At 39.6% G+C, this 16,055-nt stretch overlaps 7 protein-coding genes across 7 annotated transcripts; 3 read left to right on the top strand and 4 right to left on the bottom strand.

Moving 5' to 3' along the window:
• Positions 1-644: 644 nt before the first annotated feature.
• Positions 645-3,539, bottom strand: I206_100107 (uncharacterized protein; the record flags this gene model as incomplete). Its single annotated transcript, XM_019152994.1, has 10 exons — positions 645-1,705; positions 1,770-1,891; positions 1,967-2,169; positions 2,226-2,336; positions 2,409-2,508; positions 2,565-2,743; positions 2,819-3,058; positions 3,120-3,150; positions 3,215-3,281; positions 3,347-3,539. 10 exons carry the CDS (start codon positions 3,537-3,539, stop codon positions 645-647), a joined length of 2,307 nt encoding a protein of 768 aa, XP_019015132.1.
• An 852-nt stretch (positions 3,540-4,391) lies between these two features.
• I206_100106 (uncharacterized protein) lies at positions 4,392-5,261 on the bottom strand (the record flags this gene model as incomplete). Its single annotated transcript, XM_070202133.1, has 7 exons — positions 4,392-4,507; positions 4,562-4,651; positions 4,704-4,712; positions 4,771-4,822; positions 4,876-4,892; positions 4,960-4,977; positions 5,216-5,261. 7 exons carry the CDS (start codon positions 5,259-5,261, stop codon positions 4,392-4,394), a joined length of 348 nt encoding a protein of 115 aa, XP_070058234.1.
• Positions 5,262-5,628: 367 nt separating this feature from the next.
• Positions 5,629-8,362, top strand: I206_100105 (uncharacterized protein; the record flags this gene model as incomplete). Its single annotated transcript, XM_019152996.1, has 6 exons — positions 5,629-5,634; positions 5,710-5,813; positions 5,894-6,092; positions 6,183-7,583; positions 7,648-7,998; positions 8,069-8,362. The coding sequence occupies 6 exons, from the start codon at positions 5,629-5,631 to the stop codon at positions 8,360-8,362; spliced, it is 2,355 nt and encodes a 784-aa protein (XP_019015134.1).
• Positions 8,363-8,706: 344 nt separating this feature from the next.
• Positions 8,707-11,482, top strand: I206_100104 (uncharacterized protein; the record flags this gene model as incomplete). Its single annotated transcript, XM_019152997.1, has 12 exons — positions 8,707-8,731; positions 8,803-8,856; positions 8,916-9,118; positions 9,167-9,277; positions 9,338-9,636; positions 9,718-10,030; positions 10,104-10,252; positions 10,311-10,442; positions 10,506-10,693; positions 10,773-10,964; positions 11,020-11,292; positions 11,355-11,482. 12 exons carry the CDS (start codon positions 8,707-8,709, stop codon positions 11,480-11,482), a joined length of 2,067 nt encoding a protein of 688 aa, XP_019015135.1.
• Positions 11,483-11,622: 140 nt separating this feature from the next.
• I206_100103 (uncharacterized protein) lies at positions 11,623-13,205 on the bottom strand (the record flags this gene model as incomplete). Its single annotated transcript, XM_019152998.2, has 8 exons — positions 11,623-11,970; positions 12,032-12,113; positions 12,181-12,280; positions 12,337-12,420; positions 12,479-12,633; positions 12,701-12,801; positions 12,863-13,033; positions 13,107-13,205. 8 exons carry the CDS (start codon positions 13,203-13,205, stop codon positions 11,623-11,625), a joined length of 1,140 nt encoding a protein of 379 aa, XP_019015136.2.
• Positions 13,206-13,609: 404 nt separating this feature from the next.
• I206_100102 (uncharacterized protein) lies at positions 13,610-14,483 on the top strand (the record flags this gene model as incomplete). Its single annotated transcript, XM_070202132.1, has 5 exons — positions 13,610-13,654; positions 13,721-13,929; positions 13,997-14,067; positions 14,133-14,222; positions 14,281-14,483. The coding sequence occupies 5 exons, from the start codon at positions 13,610-13,612 to the stop codon at positions 14,481-14,483; spliced, it is 618 nt and encodes a 205-aa protein (XP_070058233.1).
• A 301-nt stretch (positions 14,484-14,784) lies between these two features.
• I206_100101 (uncharacterized protein) lies at positions 14,785-15,388 on the bottom strand (the record flags this gene model as incomplete). The annotated part of the gene is made up of 3 exons (XM_019153001.1): positions 14,785-14,896; positions 14,998-15,155; positions 15,233-15,388. The coding sequence occupies 3 exons, from the start codon at positions 15,386-15,388 to the stop codon at positions 14,785-14,787; spliced, it is 426 nt and encodes a 141-aa protein (XP_019015139.1).
• Positions 15,389-16,055: the final 667 nt, after the last annotated feature.

The raw sequence follows: 16,055 nt of genomic DNA, 5'->3' as shown, positions 1-16,055 counted from the left end.
TATATCGTTGGCCACGATTGTAAAAGTATATTGGATTCTTATTTTTATTTTCGTATATATATATATATATGGCAAAAGAGTGACTATCAATTAATTATTGATTGATTGATTATGCAAAAGACTTTTTTACGCGACTTGTTAAATCATGGAGCAAAGTAACAATACTCGATTAACATTTTGCTGTCCTTTACAATCCGCCAACCTCAGCTTTGGCAATTTGCATTATTCATTACTATACAAATACTACTTCGAAGATACTTGACTTAATTAATTATTGTCTTTTTTTCAAATGCGACTAAAGAACGTTGAAAGTTGATTGATCACTACAATCCCATCCTTCATCTCTTAGGTCCGGCTCAAATCTCTTCAACCAATGTACGAAAACATCGTTTGCCTTTTCTTCTCTTTTTTCGTAAAGTTCAATCAAATCGAGAGAATCGAAAGTTGGACTTTGATTATCTGCCACATTGCTAGGATTTGGCAATTCTTCTATTTCATCATCATCATCATCGTCAGTTACTACATCAACTAAATACTTATAGTCAATGTAAATAAATCTCCACACATCCTTTGGTCAAAATACTATCCATTTGGGAACATTTATAAAAAAATATTGAGGTAACACACAATTTGTTATTTAAAGCTCAACTCCATCCTAAACCTCTTTTGATCTTTGGCGTTCCAATTGATTCTCTTTCTTTCCATCCTCCATTCTTATCTCGATTCCACCAACTTCTTCTAGCTTGTTCATCTATATTCGGATTCGTACCTGTCTGTATACTTGTATTCACACCTACAGGTGCATATATACCTTTACCTCCACCATCAGAAGAAGCATTACTTTTCCATGAAAAGTATTTCTTTTTTTCGTTCTGATGCTGTATTTGTTGTTGATGAGGGTATGGTATATATTCCTCTTGTTCTGGAACTTCAGCTAAAGGTGGTAATGATTCCTCGTTCTGATATCCCCCATGATGCTGTGATTGGTGATGATCATATTGCGGGGTATGAACGTGAGAAGGTGGTAAATTTTGATATTCTCTTATAAATCCATTTTGTCTATCATGTCTTCCTTCCGGTCCTCTTCCATACGATCCAAACTCATTCACACTTGCTCCGGACCCACTTATGCTCCTTGTATGTCTTGCCGAAGAAGGACCGAAATGAACTCTAGATCCACCACTCAACGGCTCCGCGTATTTACCACTTCCTCGACCTTTACTACCTTTCCACGGTAATGGCAAGTAATTCGATTTGGGCGGAGAAGTATGTTGTAGTCTAGGAGAATAAAATCCTGTTTGATCAGGCTGAACTGTCATTGGCATTGTCATTTGAGGTGATGTATGAGCTTGGTTACCCAATAGTGGCTGCTGCTGCTGCTGTTGATACTGTTGAGGTGCCATAGGGGGTTGATATGGTGGAGGAGGAGGCATCATACGTCCCATCCCCATCATAGATTGGGGCGGTAGCATACCCATCTGAGCCATCATTGGAGGAGGTCCACGAGGTATCATTGGTCCTCCCATTGGTATAGGTACGATAGGCATCATTGGCGGGGGCATAGTTGCCCCTCTGACCACTGCGTTCATTTGTGCTCGTTGTTGTCGTCGAAGGGCTCGATACCATATCGATTGGAAGGAAGATCTGTTTCGAGCGTAGCACAGAATGAAGCCGAAAATCAAAACGCCGAGTAGAGTGCCAATCACTAGAATGGTGCTTCAGTTTAACACCGAAGTCGTCTTAGAGAATGGATTACAAAGCATACTTACGAATACCAGCAAGCTTCTTATTCGCGTGACCCTCATCCCTCGAGTACAGATTGGCGGCATTGACTGAATTAGGCTTCCCAGCTAGGCCGACATATTGTGCCGCATCAGAATAGTATAGTGCGCTACGTTGTTCAAAAGATCAGCATTCTATCCGCAATCTTTTTGCCTTACGTATCATCCCGACGACAATGACTCACGCATACACCCCCGACATGAAAGGCGTACCAAGCCTCACCTCCCCGTTCGTCTCCGGTACACTACCATTCTGCCAGGCTACGATAGAGCTCCAACATGTCCGCCCAGCAGCATCTCGGTTTCGCACTAGCGCAGTAGGATCTATAGCATATTGTGTGCCGGAAATTATGATTTTGAGATCTATGGAGGCGTCACATGGAAGATTCTGCAGGAAATGTGGGTCAGTCAATTGTTCGGACAACAATCATTGCAACAACTTACCCAACGAGTGGTATCCACTAGATCTCGTTCGGCGCCAGTGACTTTTGCGAATATACGTTCAGCTATGGCTGTAGGCAGATAAATGGAATCGAATCCTGGATCGATAGTGCCCTATTGATCAGAGAATATCAGCGCTTGCATCAAAGTACATCACTTGATATATGTCTCCAAGCCTGAACTCACGAAATGATTGTCCAGACCTATGATCTCGCCTTCGATCCGTAATCGATCTACACCGAATGCCCATGATCCTCCCATGGTCAAATCAACATCAAGCCAATTGCTGAGAGAACACCATGTCAGTCACTGAAATGTGGAAAATCTCATGTTCACACTTACAAATTTCCCTGATATGCGTCGGACGGTACAGCTCCCCAATGAATCGTTCCAGCCAGATCATCCGTATTTGTAGAAAAATTATTGATCTGAAATCCTACTGTATACGAGGTCAATTGGCCCGGGGATCCATCATTGTCTGCAATGATCATCGAAGGGATCATAGAGTTTGCTTTTCTATCCTATTGAATTGAAGCTTGAAGTAAGCCTATTGAAGTCAAAAAAGATCTGGCAAGCTCACATATAAGGAGACTTACTTGATATACCCCCATACCCCAGAACCCAGCCGATCCATCTGATAATTTAGCATCTACTCCATCCAAATTCGCACGCGGATCATTACTCTGCACAGCTGCTGCCAAAACTATAGGACGAGGGGTAGCTTCATCTCCTCTTTCATCCAAAATAATATCATTGGCGAATCGACCTGCTATTGATAAAGTTGAAGAAGAACCGGATGGATAAGAGAAGACGTATGCAAGGTCATCATTCGTTACCTTTCAAGATCCATCTTTCAGCGATGACTTATCAAATGGGCCAACATGGTAAGGCACTCACCGAGATTGATTGTGAACGCGAAACATCGAGTCTAGTCGTGAAGAACAATCAGCATGGGCTTCATCTCATTGAAGTGGGAAGAAAGTGTGACTTACAAATTGGCATTTTCAACACATTCTTCGCAGCCTGTAGCAGCCACAACGAAGAAGTCGACATTCGTGGCTACAAGGTGGTATACTCAGTCTGTCCTCGCTTGATATCCTGTCTGTCAGGTGGGTTAAACTTACAGCAAGTCAATTTCAACTCTGTAGGCGGATTACCCACATTTGCGCTCATTACATTGGTACCTGCCCCACTTCGATATAATGGCATAGAGGTATATTCAGTCCCAATCCTCTGCGTATCCGTACGATCATCTCCTCTAACATGTCTTACAACAACCGAGAAGACGGCTAAAATCACTGGGAGGTCGCAGAACATTTCGAGGTTTCGCTTTCGTCCTATAGCTGATTAACTTTCAAGTGTTTAAGTCAGATATATCCGTAGTACAGTTCAGAATGAGTATTGAAGCTTCAATGTGATGAAAGACAAAGATCTGAGCATTTGAAAAGAGTGTTTCGATAAATAAACCTCAAAGATGAATGATATGCTCATTCATATAAGTTCCCAACATATTCCTCTTGATTTGAATTGTCGTACTTCGAAATATCCTTTGCGAGGTGGGTGAAAAAGAAGGATGCGCTTGAAACAAAGGAAACCCAAAGGAGACTCACCTTCACAAGAAGGGTTAACCATATTATCTACACTCGTTCGTCCGACACAATTTGATATCCATGAAAGGACTACCCTTCACGATCATCCAAAAACTTCAGATCGCTGTCACTTTGAGTATGTAAGAGGGAAATTATGATATAACGATTGAGTTATCGGAAGAAATTTGTGAGTATGGGTGTCGAGGAGTAGTAAATTCCTTTGAGGCAGGTATCCTTTCAATTTGGCGGGAAGAGAATGAATAATGTGTCAAGTATGTTTCAAGATGTTACGGCTTAATGTAGAGTGAAGGTAGAGGGAAAGATAAGAGAAAGACATTGATGAAGGATGAGTTTATTTACGCCATGAGTTAAATATCACCTTAATTGCACATACGATATCAGTGTGCACAGATCATCGGGTGAAAAAGACACACACACACACACACAAAGGACCCTTGCTTTGTCTGGCTTTGTTTCAAATCATACATTAGGACTATCTTACACCTGCCTTGCATTGGTAGTATTTCACAATTGCCGTATCCAGATCTCTTACGTCTGCCAGTAATTATTTGGCTACAAATTACACATGCTGTTGACCATATCCCGGTTGATGAGGTTGCTGAGGTGGCGGTGGTCTGCCGAAACCTTGTTGAGGAGGTTGTGGATCAGGTCCATCGCCTTGTTTCATCTCCCATTCTGTATTCATCATCAATATACTGCCCAATTGATAGGCAGCGGAAGGGTGCTCACGACAGATTGTACAAATCCATATCCTTGACTTTTTGAATGGTATCAATGGTACCCAGAAGAATTCAAACCAAGTTCGTGAGTTTCCACCCACTTTCATAAGTTGTCAGATGAGACGTGCCAAATGCAAGTGGGAAGTACGCACCGACACCAGCTTTAATGTCAAAACTCATCAGCGGAACGATCATGGACTAATAAGCCGGAAGATTTACCATTATTACACCTTGGACACATTCGACCATGTTCCGCGGCATCTTGGCTGAACTATGTGATATGTCAACTTATAAATTCTCAATGAAGTGGAACAGCCAGCGCACTTTGGTAGGAAAGCCGACTGAAATGTGATTTATTCTGTCAGCTTGAATATAATCATGAAATTCTCCACCCATTCAATAGCTCACATATTATTGGAATACACACTAGAGGATCACAAGGTCATTAGTACGATATATACAATTCGGTCCTGAATACAGTTGCATGAGATTGACTAGCTTACTCCCTCAGACTATAGCTTGTGATGATGATCGAGTTACAGAAAGGTAAAGAACAATTACTTGATATTTTGTCAGCTTGCACAGCTGAATTGTATAAAATGATCAAACAGAGATTGAAATGTCAGACTGCGACAATAACAAAGCCAAGACAAAGTGGAGGTACATGCAGCCAAGAAAACTATGACGTAGAAGAATTTTGTGTAAATCATCCTGCCATTTTAGTGTTATATGATATGATAAGGAGTTTACTTTCCCACGGGTATGTCTCTATTTTTTGGAATTATCAAGAGGCTTCGAGGCCCTTCTATAATAATTGAAAAGTGCCACAAATCCTTGGCATCACGTCAAAAACAAGTTGAAAAAGTTGATTACAGAGTGAACCAGTGAATCTCTCAATTAATCCCCTTAGACCGTCAGACCATAAAATCCATACAGAATTTCATCCTTTCTCCGTTCATTAAGCAAAAACAAAAACTCATTTCGTAGATAGATATTGTATATCCACCTTCGAATCGTAGACTCAACAAAGTAACATTGTATTATCTTATTCTTTAGCATAAATATAGTACAGTTAAAATGGCTGTAAGTACCCCTTCATTACTATTCGGTTTCATCGACGCAAAGTAAATAATCTCTGACGTATATTCCTTCCCGTAGAGTGTAGTTGGTATTGATCTCGGTAACCTTTCTTCCAAGATTGGTGTTGCTAGACACAGAGGTATAGATATCATTGTGAACGAAGTGTCCAACCGAGCTACCCCGTGAGTACAATTGTTACGTACCATATCCCCTCTGACTGCTTCTCTGAGTTCAAGCTGATGATCCACTATAACTCCTTTAGCTCCCTTGTCTCATTCACTGCTCGACAAAGACACATCGGTGAACCTGCCAAGACCGCTGAAACTTCAAACTTCAAAAACACTATTGGATCCCTCAAGCGATTGATTGGTAGATCTCTCAGTGATCCTGAGATTGAGGAGTACGAGAAGAAGTACATCAACGCTCAATTGGTCGATGTTAACGGAAGTGCTGGTGTCAAGGTGAGTATTCCGCCTGTTCTACTACTAGTCCAACCTCAATTCTGTCTTTATCCCCGATGATTGGTGGACTAACCTTTCATACTCATACAGGTCAACTACCTTGGTGAACAAAGCGAATTCTCTTACACTCAATTGGTCGGTGCCTACCTCGGTAAACTTCGAGATATCGCTGCCAACGAACTTAAACAAGCCGTATCGGACGTCGTTATTGCCGTTCCAGGATGGTACACCGATGTTCAACGACGAGCTATGTTAGATGCTGCCAACATCGCTGGACTTAACTCCCTTAGACTCATAAATGATACCACTGCCGTCGCATTGGGTTACGGTATCACCAAAGCCGATTTACCAGAATCAGCTGATGCTCCTCGACATGTTGTTTTCGTTGATGTTGGTCACTCCAACTACTCCGTTGCTGTCGTTGCCTTCTCAAAAGGTCAACTCACTGTCAAATCAACCGCTTACGACAGACACTTCGGTGGTAGAGATTTCGACTACGCCCTTGTTCAACATTTCGCCAAAGAGTTCGACGCTAAATACAAGATCGACGTTCTTTCATCTCCTAAAGCCGTATTCAGATTATCTACCGGATGTGAAAGACTTAAGAAGGTTCTTTCCGCCAATGCTGAAGCTCCTATCAATGTCGAATCTCTTATGGTCGATATTGACGCTTCCTCCTCTCTCAAGAGAGAGCAATTTGAAGAGCTCACCGAACACTTGCTTAAGCGAGTCAGCAACCCATTAGCTGAAGCTTTAGAGAAAGCTGGATTAACAATTGATCAAATTGATGCCGTTGAATTGGTCGGTGGATCTACTAGAATTCCAGCTATTAAAGAACGAATTCAAGCTTTCTTCAACGGTAAAGTTCTCTCCACCACATTGAACCAAGATGAAGCCATTGCCAGAGGTGCTACTTTCGCCTGTGCCTCACTTTCCCCAGTGTTCAGAGTCAGAGAATTCGCCGTCCATGATATCGCTTCTTACCCTATCAAAGTTCAATGGGAGAAAGAAGCTGGAAACCCAGATGAAGATACTGAATTAACCGTCTTCCCTCAAAATAACCCCATCCCATCTACCAAGATCCTCACATTCTACAGACAAGGTCCATTCGAGCTTGAAGCTCAATATGCCGAACCTTCGACTTTACCAAAAGGTACCAACCCATGGTTGGGTAAATTCACCGTCAAGAACGTTGAAAAGCCAGCTTCAGGTGATTTGGCATGTGTCAAAGTCAAGGCTCGATTGAATTTACACGGTATCGTCAATTTCGAAGGTGCCTACATCGTCGAGGAAGTTGAGAAAGAGGAAATCGTCACTACCGGTGAAGGAGAGGACAAGAAGGAGGAGAAGAAACTTGTCAAGAAGATTCAACGAAAAGGTGATTGTGCCGTTGTTGGACAATACTCCGGTCTTGCCAAGAGTGCTGTAGATGGCTTGACTGAAAAGGAAGGACAAATGCATGCTGATGATAAATTAGTCATGGAGACTGAGGTGAGTTAGCGATGTATCCTCATATTTAACTGAAGCTAATACATTCTTTTTAAACTCGGTGTAGGACCGAAAGAACGCTCTTGAAGAATACGTATACGAGATGAGAGGTAAACTTGACGATCGATATGCTGCTTACGTTCAATCTTCTGAGAAATCCGACTTATTGACTGGTTTACAAGAAGCAGAAGATTGGTTATACACTGAAGAAGGTGAAGATGCTACCAAATCAGCATACGTACAAAGATTAGATGCTCTCAAGACTAAAGGTGATCCAATCGTATTGAGATGGAAAGAATCTGAAGAGAGACCTAAAGCTGCTGCTTCATGCAGAGAAACTTTGAACACATACTTGAATGCTGCTCAAAGTGGTGATGAGAAATACTCTCATATCTCTCAAGAAGATTTACAAAAAGTTGTGAGTTTTTAATTTCCCTTATTCAAAGAGAGATAAACCGATATCTGATATGTATTTGGCAATTTTATAGATTGATGCCTCAGCCAATACTTTATCATGGTTGGAGAACCAATTAGTTAGACAATCCGAAAAACCTAAAAACGTTAACCCAATCGTACTTTCATCCGAAATCACAAAGAGGAAAGAAGAAGTCACATTTACTTGTGCTGCTATCTTAAATAAACCTAAACCTAGAGCAAAGGTTGAAGTACCACCTACCAACACTCCTGGAACTGAAACCCCAAAGAAAGAAGAAGAGGCAGAGAAGATGGATGTTGAAGGTGAAGGTGAAGGACCAAAGATTGAAGAGATGGATGTTGATTAAATAGCCATCTGTATAGATTATTATGTTTAACATAGAGATTCTGAATGGGATGAATGCACAGATACAAATATATGCATGCGTGATGATGTTATCAGTGCAATTGGTGCTCGAATCCAAGACATATACATACTGTTTTGGAACATTGGGTTGTATTGTTATTTTGCTTGTCTTTCCTTTAACTAGTATTGCGGATCGATCGGGCATTTGTTTGACAGGTGCACGTGGGGGATATCTCGTTCTGACAAGCGTGGGAAACGCATCATTGATACCCCGCGGCCAAAAAGCAATCCAAATCATCTCTCTTTTGAAGATGATTCTGCAATAACTTCAACGCAATTGGACAGATGGTAGAGAATCCCATCCGATCAGGTGAGTGCCATACTATAACAACTCTTACGCCAATCGGACTGATATGACGGAAATCGCTGACCGTCATGCAGGACCTAGTGTCATCAGAGCTCCGCGTTCGAGATTAGATAGACCTTGTGATTTATGTGAGCCTTTTCACTGTTTTACTATAGATATGTAGCCGCTGATAGAATCACTATTAAAGGTCGGCGATTGAAGCAGCTATGTTCGATAGAAGTTAGAGGTGAACCTTGTATGGCATGTCGAGTACGGTCTAAACCATGTACTTTTGATATGCCTCCAACAATCAGAAAACGGAGAAAGACAGATACATCTAGCGAAGTCGGTCGGGAACAAATGGGAGATACAATCAGCGCGAGTCATCAACAAGTATCGCAATCTACGAATGTGAGTATAGCTTTCTACTTGAGAGCGCATGGCTAACTTTAATCACAGATTCTTGATATTCATGAACGTGATCCAACATTATCTATTGAATTATCATCTATGAGAGATGATGGCGATTCAAGACAAATTCCATGGAGTAGTAGTTCAGTTTTACACCATGTAAGCTATTTTGAACTTCATATATTTGAGATCTAACTTAAGCAATTTGTACATTTCTAGGATTTACCTCCCTCTTCTTTGGATATGGAAGAATCCCATAATGAAGAATCACATTTCATTGGTGCAGATGCATTCTCTACTTTAGTTGTGAGAGCTACAGACCCTTCCACAACTTCTCAATCACCCGGAGGATTATCTTTTCGCCAGGTTTCATCGGATATGCGCTTCCCTGTTTATTTCGTGAAGACTCCTGCTCTGCTTTACGGTAGAACACCGCATAATGGTAAAGCTGCATTTGAAGAAAATCGTAAATTGGGCGAAGAACGATGTAACAATTGCTTGGAAAGGGCTATTACCTCGTAGGTGTTTCATTACACAGCTTCTTAAGAGCTCTACACCGCTAAAAGCATTATTGAAGCTTCTTATTTGTTTTATGATAGGGTGAAACAATACACCTTGAAAGCCATTCCAGTAATTAGTACCAATCGCCTTGATAACGCATATTCCGAAATCAGCTCTACCGCATCGACTACTCCTCATGCTTTGTTGGCAGGAATCATCGCTCACTCCACACATTACTTGCCTGAATTACGGTCCATCCATAAAGAATTATGGTCGAATGCTCTTCTTGCTTTAGATGATGAATTTAGACAGCCAAGATTATCTACCCTACAATTGGCTCTACTACAAATGTATGGTCGACCTGTGGAAATCGCTGAGAATGCTGGTCAATTAACGATTGCTTCCGGTCGGGTTAGTAAATTTTGTTTATCTTGGAACTTTTTGGCTCTAGAACATATGCGTAGCTGATCAACTCGCATACAAGGCAATAGGCGCAGCTTTTCTACTTGGATTACACATAGATCCGACTAACTGGTCTTTACCGTTATGGGAGAGAAAATTGAGAAAGAGAATATGGTGGGCTTTGGTAATACAAGATAAATGGCGAGCATTACTATATGGTCGACCAAGTTTGTGAGTTTTCTTGAATTTGAAAACAGATAATTGAATGGAAAGGCTGAAACTATATCAGCTTACATAAGGGTAGCTATAATGTACCTCTCCTTTCGGTTGAGGATGGAGATTTTGGAGAAGACGCTACTACGTCGGATAAGGTTTCGATGCAGACTTTCATCGCGATTAGTCGATTAACCCTTCTTATTGAGTGAATTACATACTGATTATGCTTCTCTGGCTAAGGTATGACTAACATTACATGGGTATATAGTGATATAATTGACAATTTCCAGTTATCGCCTGATATTCAAATTGGACAGCCCGATACGCCCATTAGCCGTATCGCTCAGCTGGAAATAGCTATCGAAAAGGTTCAAGAAATCAACCAGGCGTATGCTCCGTTCTTCGAAACTTCTAAGGACAGCAGAGGACAATATGAGACATCGCCTACGGGGGTCCGTGAGTGGAATTGCTCAATTCTCTCGCCTTATGCCAATCACCGAACGTGAGGTGCTAAATTTCTGCAAATTTTTCACAGAATCTTTCAAGCTCTCATCGCTGGGTTTAATTATACTCATCCGTCGGCTATTGCTTCGAAATATTCCAGATACATCGAATACTAAGGTACAGTCTTTAACCGCTATGATGGATGCTTTGGGAACGTGTAGAGAGATGGCTTTTTTCGTCGAATCTCTCACACCTCAAGATGAGCAGCAATACTGGACACATTGTAGGTCATCGTACACAAGTCTCAGTTTCTTCTTCAACTAACGTATCTCATTCAGGCTCATTCCACCACATTTTCAACAATGTCAGCTTACTGTTATACATCGTCACCAGAGCCCGTTCGATAAGCACGCAAATTACCAATGACGCTACAGAATTAACGATAACATTCATTTCTAACCTGATCGCTAAATATCGAAGATCAAATTGGGATGTCATATCTGCTGCACTAAGACGAGCTGCAGTTCTGCTTATGTGTATCAAGCAGGATTTACCGGAATTTTCACAATCCTATTTTGATGTTGCTACAGCTTTGAATTTACCTACCTTTGGTGAGTTCGTTCAATCGATGTTAAGAAAAGCAATTACTCATGCTTTTAAAATATGGTTTTAGTGACTGATCTATCAGTAGATGATTTTTTGACTTCTCTCGGTATAGATGTTCCAGCAGCTTGGTCACAGATGGTAGATGATCAAAGCTGGTTGAGCAGTGTTGGATTTAATAACGAGTCAGGCATGTAGAGGGGGAGATAGGAGATCCGTGTAGAAGATATACATTCAACGAAATATCATATCTAAAATTTACAATATAAATGTATACAAATCATACAAACTTCATTCAACGTTCTTTTATTTTTTGCTTTTTTTCATTCCATTAGATTTTAGCCGAAATGAGGTACTTCAACACCTGCAATTACTTCAACTAATCTTTCTCCTGCACCCCAAGGTTGTTTATACATTTCACTTTTACCAACTTTAGAAACTCTTGCTCTTGAAAATGTAAGTGCATCAATATTTTTACCATCTTTAAATATTGATTTAACACCTAATTTTTTTATTATTGGTGAATCAATTAATAAATCAGGTCTAACTTGATTATTTGGAATTGAAAAATAAAAAACACCACAACGTATATGGTTTCTTTGATCTCTAGGTGGAGCAAATACACGATGATTTGCAGCTTTAAACAAACCTCCTGTCCACCATTCCATCATTATTCCACAATTTATCTATCAATTTCAAATTTTTCATTAGAATGAAAATTTATTGACAGAATTGATAGTGACTTACGATAATTCCACCTGGAGTATGTTTTGTATATTTCCATTCACCATTGTCATCACGTACTTGTAATGATGCCATTGGTTGAGAGCTAGTTTAGCAATTTTAACTAAATTAACAAAAGTATCTTACTTGATGTTAAGAATTTATTCACTTACAATACCATTGTAATTGCACCGTGATCTTGATGACCTTTTAACCAAACTCCTCCTACTTTTTCCTCATCTTCCGGGCTAAATTCATCATAGTATGCCATATCTAAATTACATTAAGATCAGCTTAAATTGACATTGTATTTGTATGATCATATTTACATCTGAACCATGAATCATCTTTCTCTTCGTATTTATGAAAATTCACAAATGTATTTATAGGTAACTCAAGTGCTAGAGCAAATACTATAATCGTTCGATTTCGATTAGCTTAGCATCTAAATTACGAAAGAAAAGTACTTACGTTGATATACCTTGTAGAGAACATCTTTATGTACTTTTTCACAAAAATTCTTCACTTCAGATTTATACGGATTTATAATTGAAGGCATAGGTTGATCAGTCATTTCTCTTTGCCAATTAAATTGTTCAATTTGATCTTTTACTCCCTTTTCCATCCTATATCATATCATCAACTAGTCTGCTTTGAAAGAGCGTTGTGAAAATTCATTATATTTCTGCTTACTCATAATAATTTCTAAGTTTAAAACCTCTGTATAAACCAGTTTTATCCATATGTCCATCTAATTTTTTTTTCTCTTCTAATGGCGTTTTTTCTAAAACAGTCTATTAAATTATTTTATCATTATTAAGTATCTCATAAAAAATTGAAAACATGATAAATTACATAGCCTATATCAACTTGTTTAGAAATTTCTGCTTCACTTATTCCAAATCCAGTTAAAACGAAAAAACCCTTTGTAGTCATAGCTTCATAGACTTGATTCGCGAGTTTTTGTCTAGTATCTTCTCCATTATCAAAAGTTGAAATGTCAATGTTCATCAAATCGGCATATGGCTAAAAGTGGAACAACATTGGAACATTAATGTTCACATTATGGTCCTGATGTATATGAGAATTGAAAACTCACGATATTCATTTTAGAAGGTTCAACTGGTGTAAAATGAAGTAATTCATCATTGGTCTTTACGGAGCCATTGCCGTTGCTCGAAGTTGTTGCTGTGGACATGTTATGAACGACGATCTCAGTCGACACTCAATTCAAATTGGATTATCAGTATTTATTAACGATTCAATAGTTAAATCGCATGATGAAGTGGGAAGTGGATCAGCTGAGTATACATATATATATGTGTATACATGTACCTGGAGCATTCATCATACGATAACGGCCAAAAACGGCCAAACATACCGGCATACCGACATCAACTCATCAAGGCATCAAAGCAGTGAACAAATTGTATTCTTATCATGACGAAGACGGTCAAAACCGATAAGATAACCCCTCGGGCAAAATATATAATATCTGAATCTTAAAACAAACACATCTATGTCTAAATCTCTTTGCCGATTCATGTATATACGATGTTCTGGAGATAGGCTTCGGAAGAGCTATCTTGCCTGGAAGACATCATGTCGTTGATAAGTGCCATAGAAGAGCGCAGATCATACTATGTCGTGAGTACTGGTACGCATCCCTATCCATTGTTGCTACATAGTCTGATGATTATTGTTTCCGTTTAGATCAACAATCAATGCGATATCACCCAAGATCAGGTGGCAGATCTGACCAAAAATGTGCTGAAACACGTACCATCGATGTTCAATATGCAATCTACTCGTATTATTGTTTTATTCGGGGATCATCATAGGAAATTATGGGATTTAGTAATAGCTAGTTTGAGTCAAGAAATATTGCAAAAAAAGCCTAATGTTGCTCATGAGCATTTCTCGTGAGTCTTGGAATTGTGTAATCTTCAAGAAACGAGAGCTGGCTGACACTGAAATGCAACTATTCAGTAAAGTGATTGACAAGTTGAGATCTTTACAAAATGGCTTTGGGACGTTATTGTTTTTCGAAGATAGTCAGAGTAAGTATCGAATCGTACTATACGGGTAAATAATCTATGTGTACCTGATAAGAGCTTGCTATCAGGTATTGAAGATACCATAAAGAAGTATCCAGCATATGAGGATAAATTCGATACCTGGGCAGTACAATCTTCAGCTATAGCGCAGTATGCCAGTAAGTGTTGCTTTTCGTGTTGGAAGTAGAAATGCCAAATTGGTAATATGTATAATAGTTTGGCTAGCCTTCACAAATTTGTCCCCAAGGATAGGGATGACTCTCCAGCATTATTATCCTGATAAAGAAGAGATGAATCGGATTTGGAATATACCGGAAGGTTGGAAAATGACGGGTCAGATGCCTTTTGGAAGTATTATAGAGCAGCCTAAGGAAAAAACTTTCAAATCGCCAGAAGATTTGATGAAGGTTTTTGTATGAATAATCGTGAATTTGGATACCTTGAAAGCACGTTAATACGACCGTTCCAAATTCGAATACTGCGATGACGGATGACCTAGATCGTAGACAGAATCTTGAAGCTCTTAATCAGAAATCTCCTACTCGGGACCGGTATCTTATGTTCAACCTCACACCGTGCGTTATGTATTGACAGGAGCAAACAGATACGCTACGCCCATAACAAACAACCCAAGCTGTCTGCCAAACATCGTAACGATATGGTATATGGTGGCAGCAAGCAAGCTGAAAGAAGCGGAATCGTACAAGTGCATATAGTTCATTATTGATTGTTCTCGATAAATTCCTTAGATAAAGCTGAATCAAAGTATTCTTTAATTTTCTTGATTTTAGGTTTTTCTTCGCCATCGTCAAATTCAAGAATCCATACCCAACTATCGTCCAAAGCTGGTCAGCCTTATGTATTCAAACTGATATTCGAGATCATACATGTAATGTAAAGTTTGCAAATTATTTTAAGGTTAATGTGACTTACTAGCCGACCATTGTTTTTCCATCCTTCTTTCCTACTGCCGTACCTCTTAATTCCAAAAAAGCTAAATTTCCAGCTAGAGTTGATCTTTCCAATTCAAATTTAGTCGGCCCATTGAACGCTCCAAATAAAGGGGCAGCTGTTGCGAAATATTCCTGTTTCTATCAAGGGAGAATTTAAGAGTCAATTTTAATAAGGAGGTTCGAAGGAGAAATAAGTGCGATTCCCTCTAACTTACACTATGATAAAGACCTGAAAAGGGTGATGATTTGACTTCTGCATTAATTACCATCCATTCTACATTATCCTCGACATATTGTTCTAGAAATCCTGGTAGATCTCCCCCAAGTATGAGGTCAATTGCTCCTTGAAAATAAGATTCAGTGACGGTCATTATGATGTTTGGCTCAGTAATTCTATCAGGAAGGTTCATTCAATGGCTAGTTGATTGCGGTATTGTGTAAAGAAGCAGACAGGCTTGCTGATTGTGAATTCAAGTCTCGACATGCCGTACATGGTATTTATATGTTTTACATAAACAGGTACCATTTAGATAGATTAGTAGTACTTGCAACCATGTGCCGATTTAGTCATGCTTGATAATCTATTAATCATCCGAATACTATTCTCAAAGTAATACCCTGATATCGTATTAGTATTTAATAAATATCCATCATTTACCCTTAAACAGATGATAAATCAATGTTCCGACGGCCCACTTCGGGATGTCAGAATTGCATCACCATTGACAATCATCGTTGTTCATCTGTGCATTGGAAAAAGAGAATAACAAGAGGAACCGTCGGAGGTATGCGTAGTTCGTTAATGATAACAGAAAGTTTTACCTGCTCACAATTCCGTTTTGAGACTCTCTTGATTTGATGCAATCTCATTGATAACATACATTGAAATCATCTCGTGACACGTCCAATCTTAGGTCGGAACGTATTCACAGAAATTTTGCGTAGTATGATCAGTGATACAATTCGTGAATCTGCTTAACATGAGATGACTTGACTTTATATCGACAAAAATTCAGTCCAGACAGCATCGCCCGCGAT

The sequence above is a fragment of the Kwoniella pini genome, chromosome 1 (assembly GCF_000512605.2).
Source record: "Kwoniella pini CBS 10737 chromosome 1, complete sequence".
Taxonomy (NCBI): domain Eukaryota; kingdom Fungi; phylum Basidiomycota; class Tremellomycetes; order Tremellales; family Cryptococcaceae; genus Kwoniella; species Kwoniella pini.
This window is presented reverse-complemented; position numbering and strand designations above follow the sequence as displayed.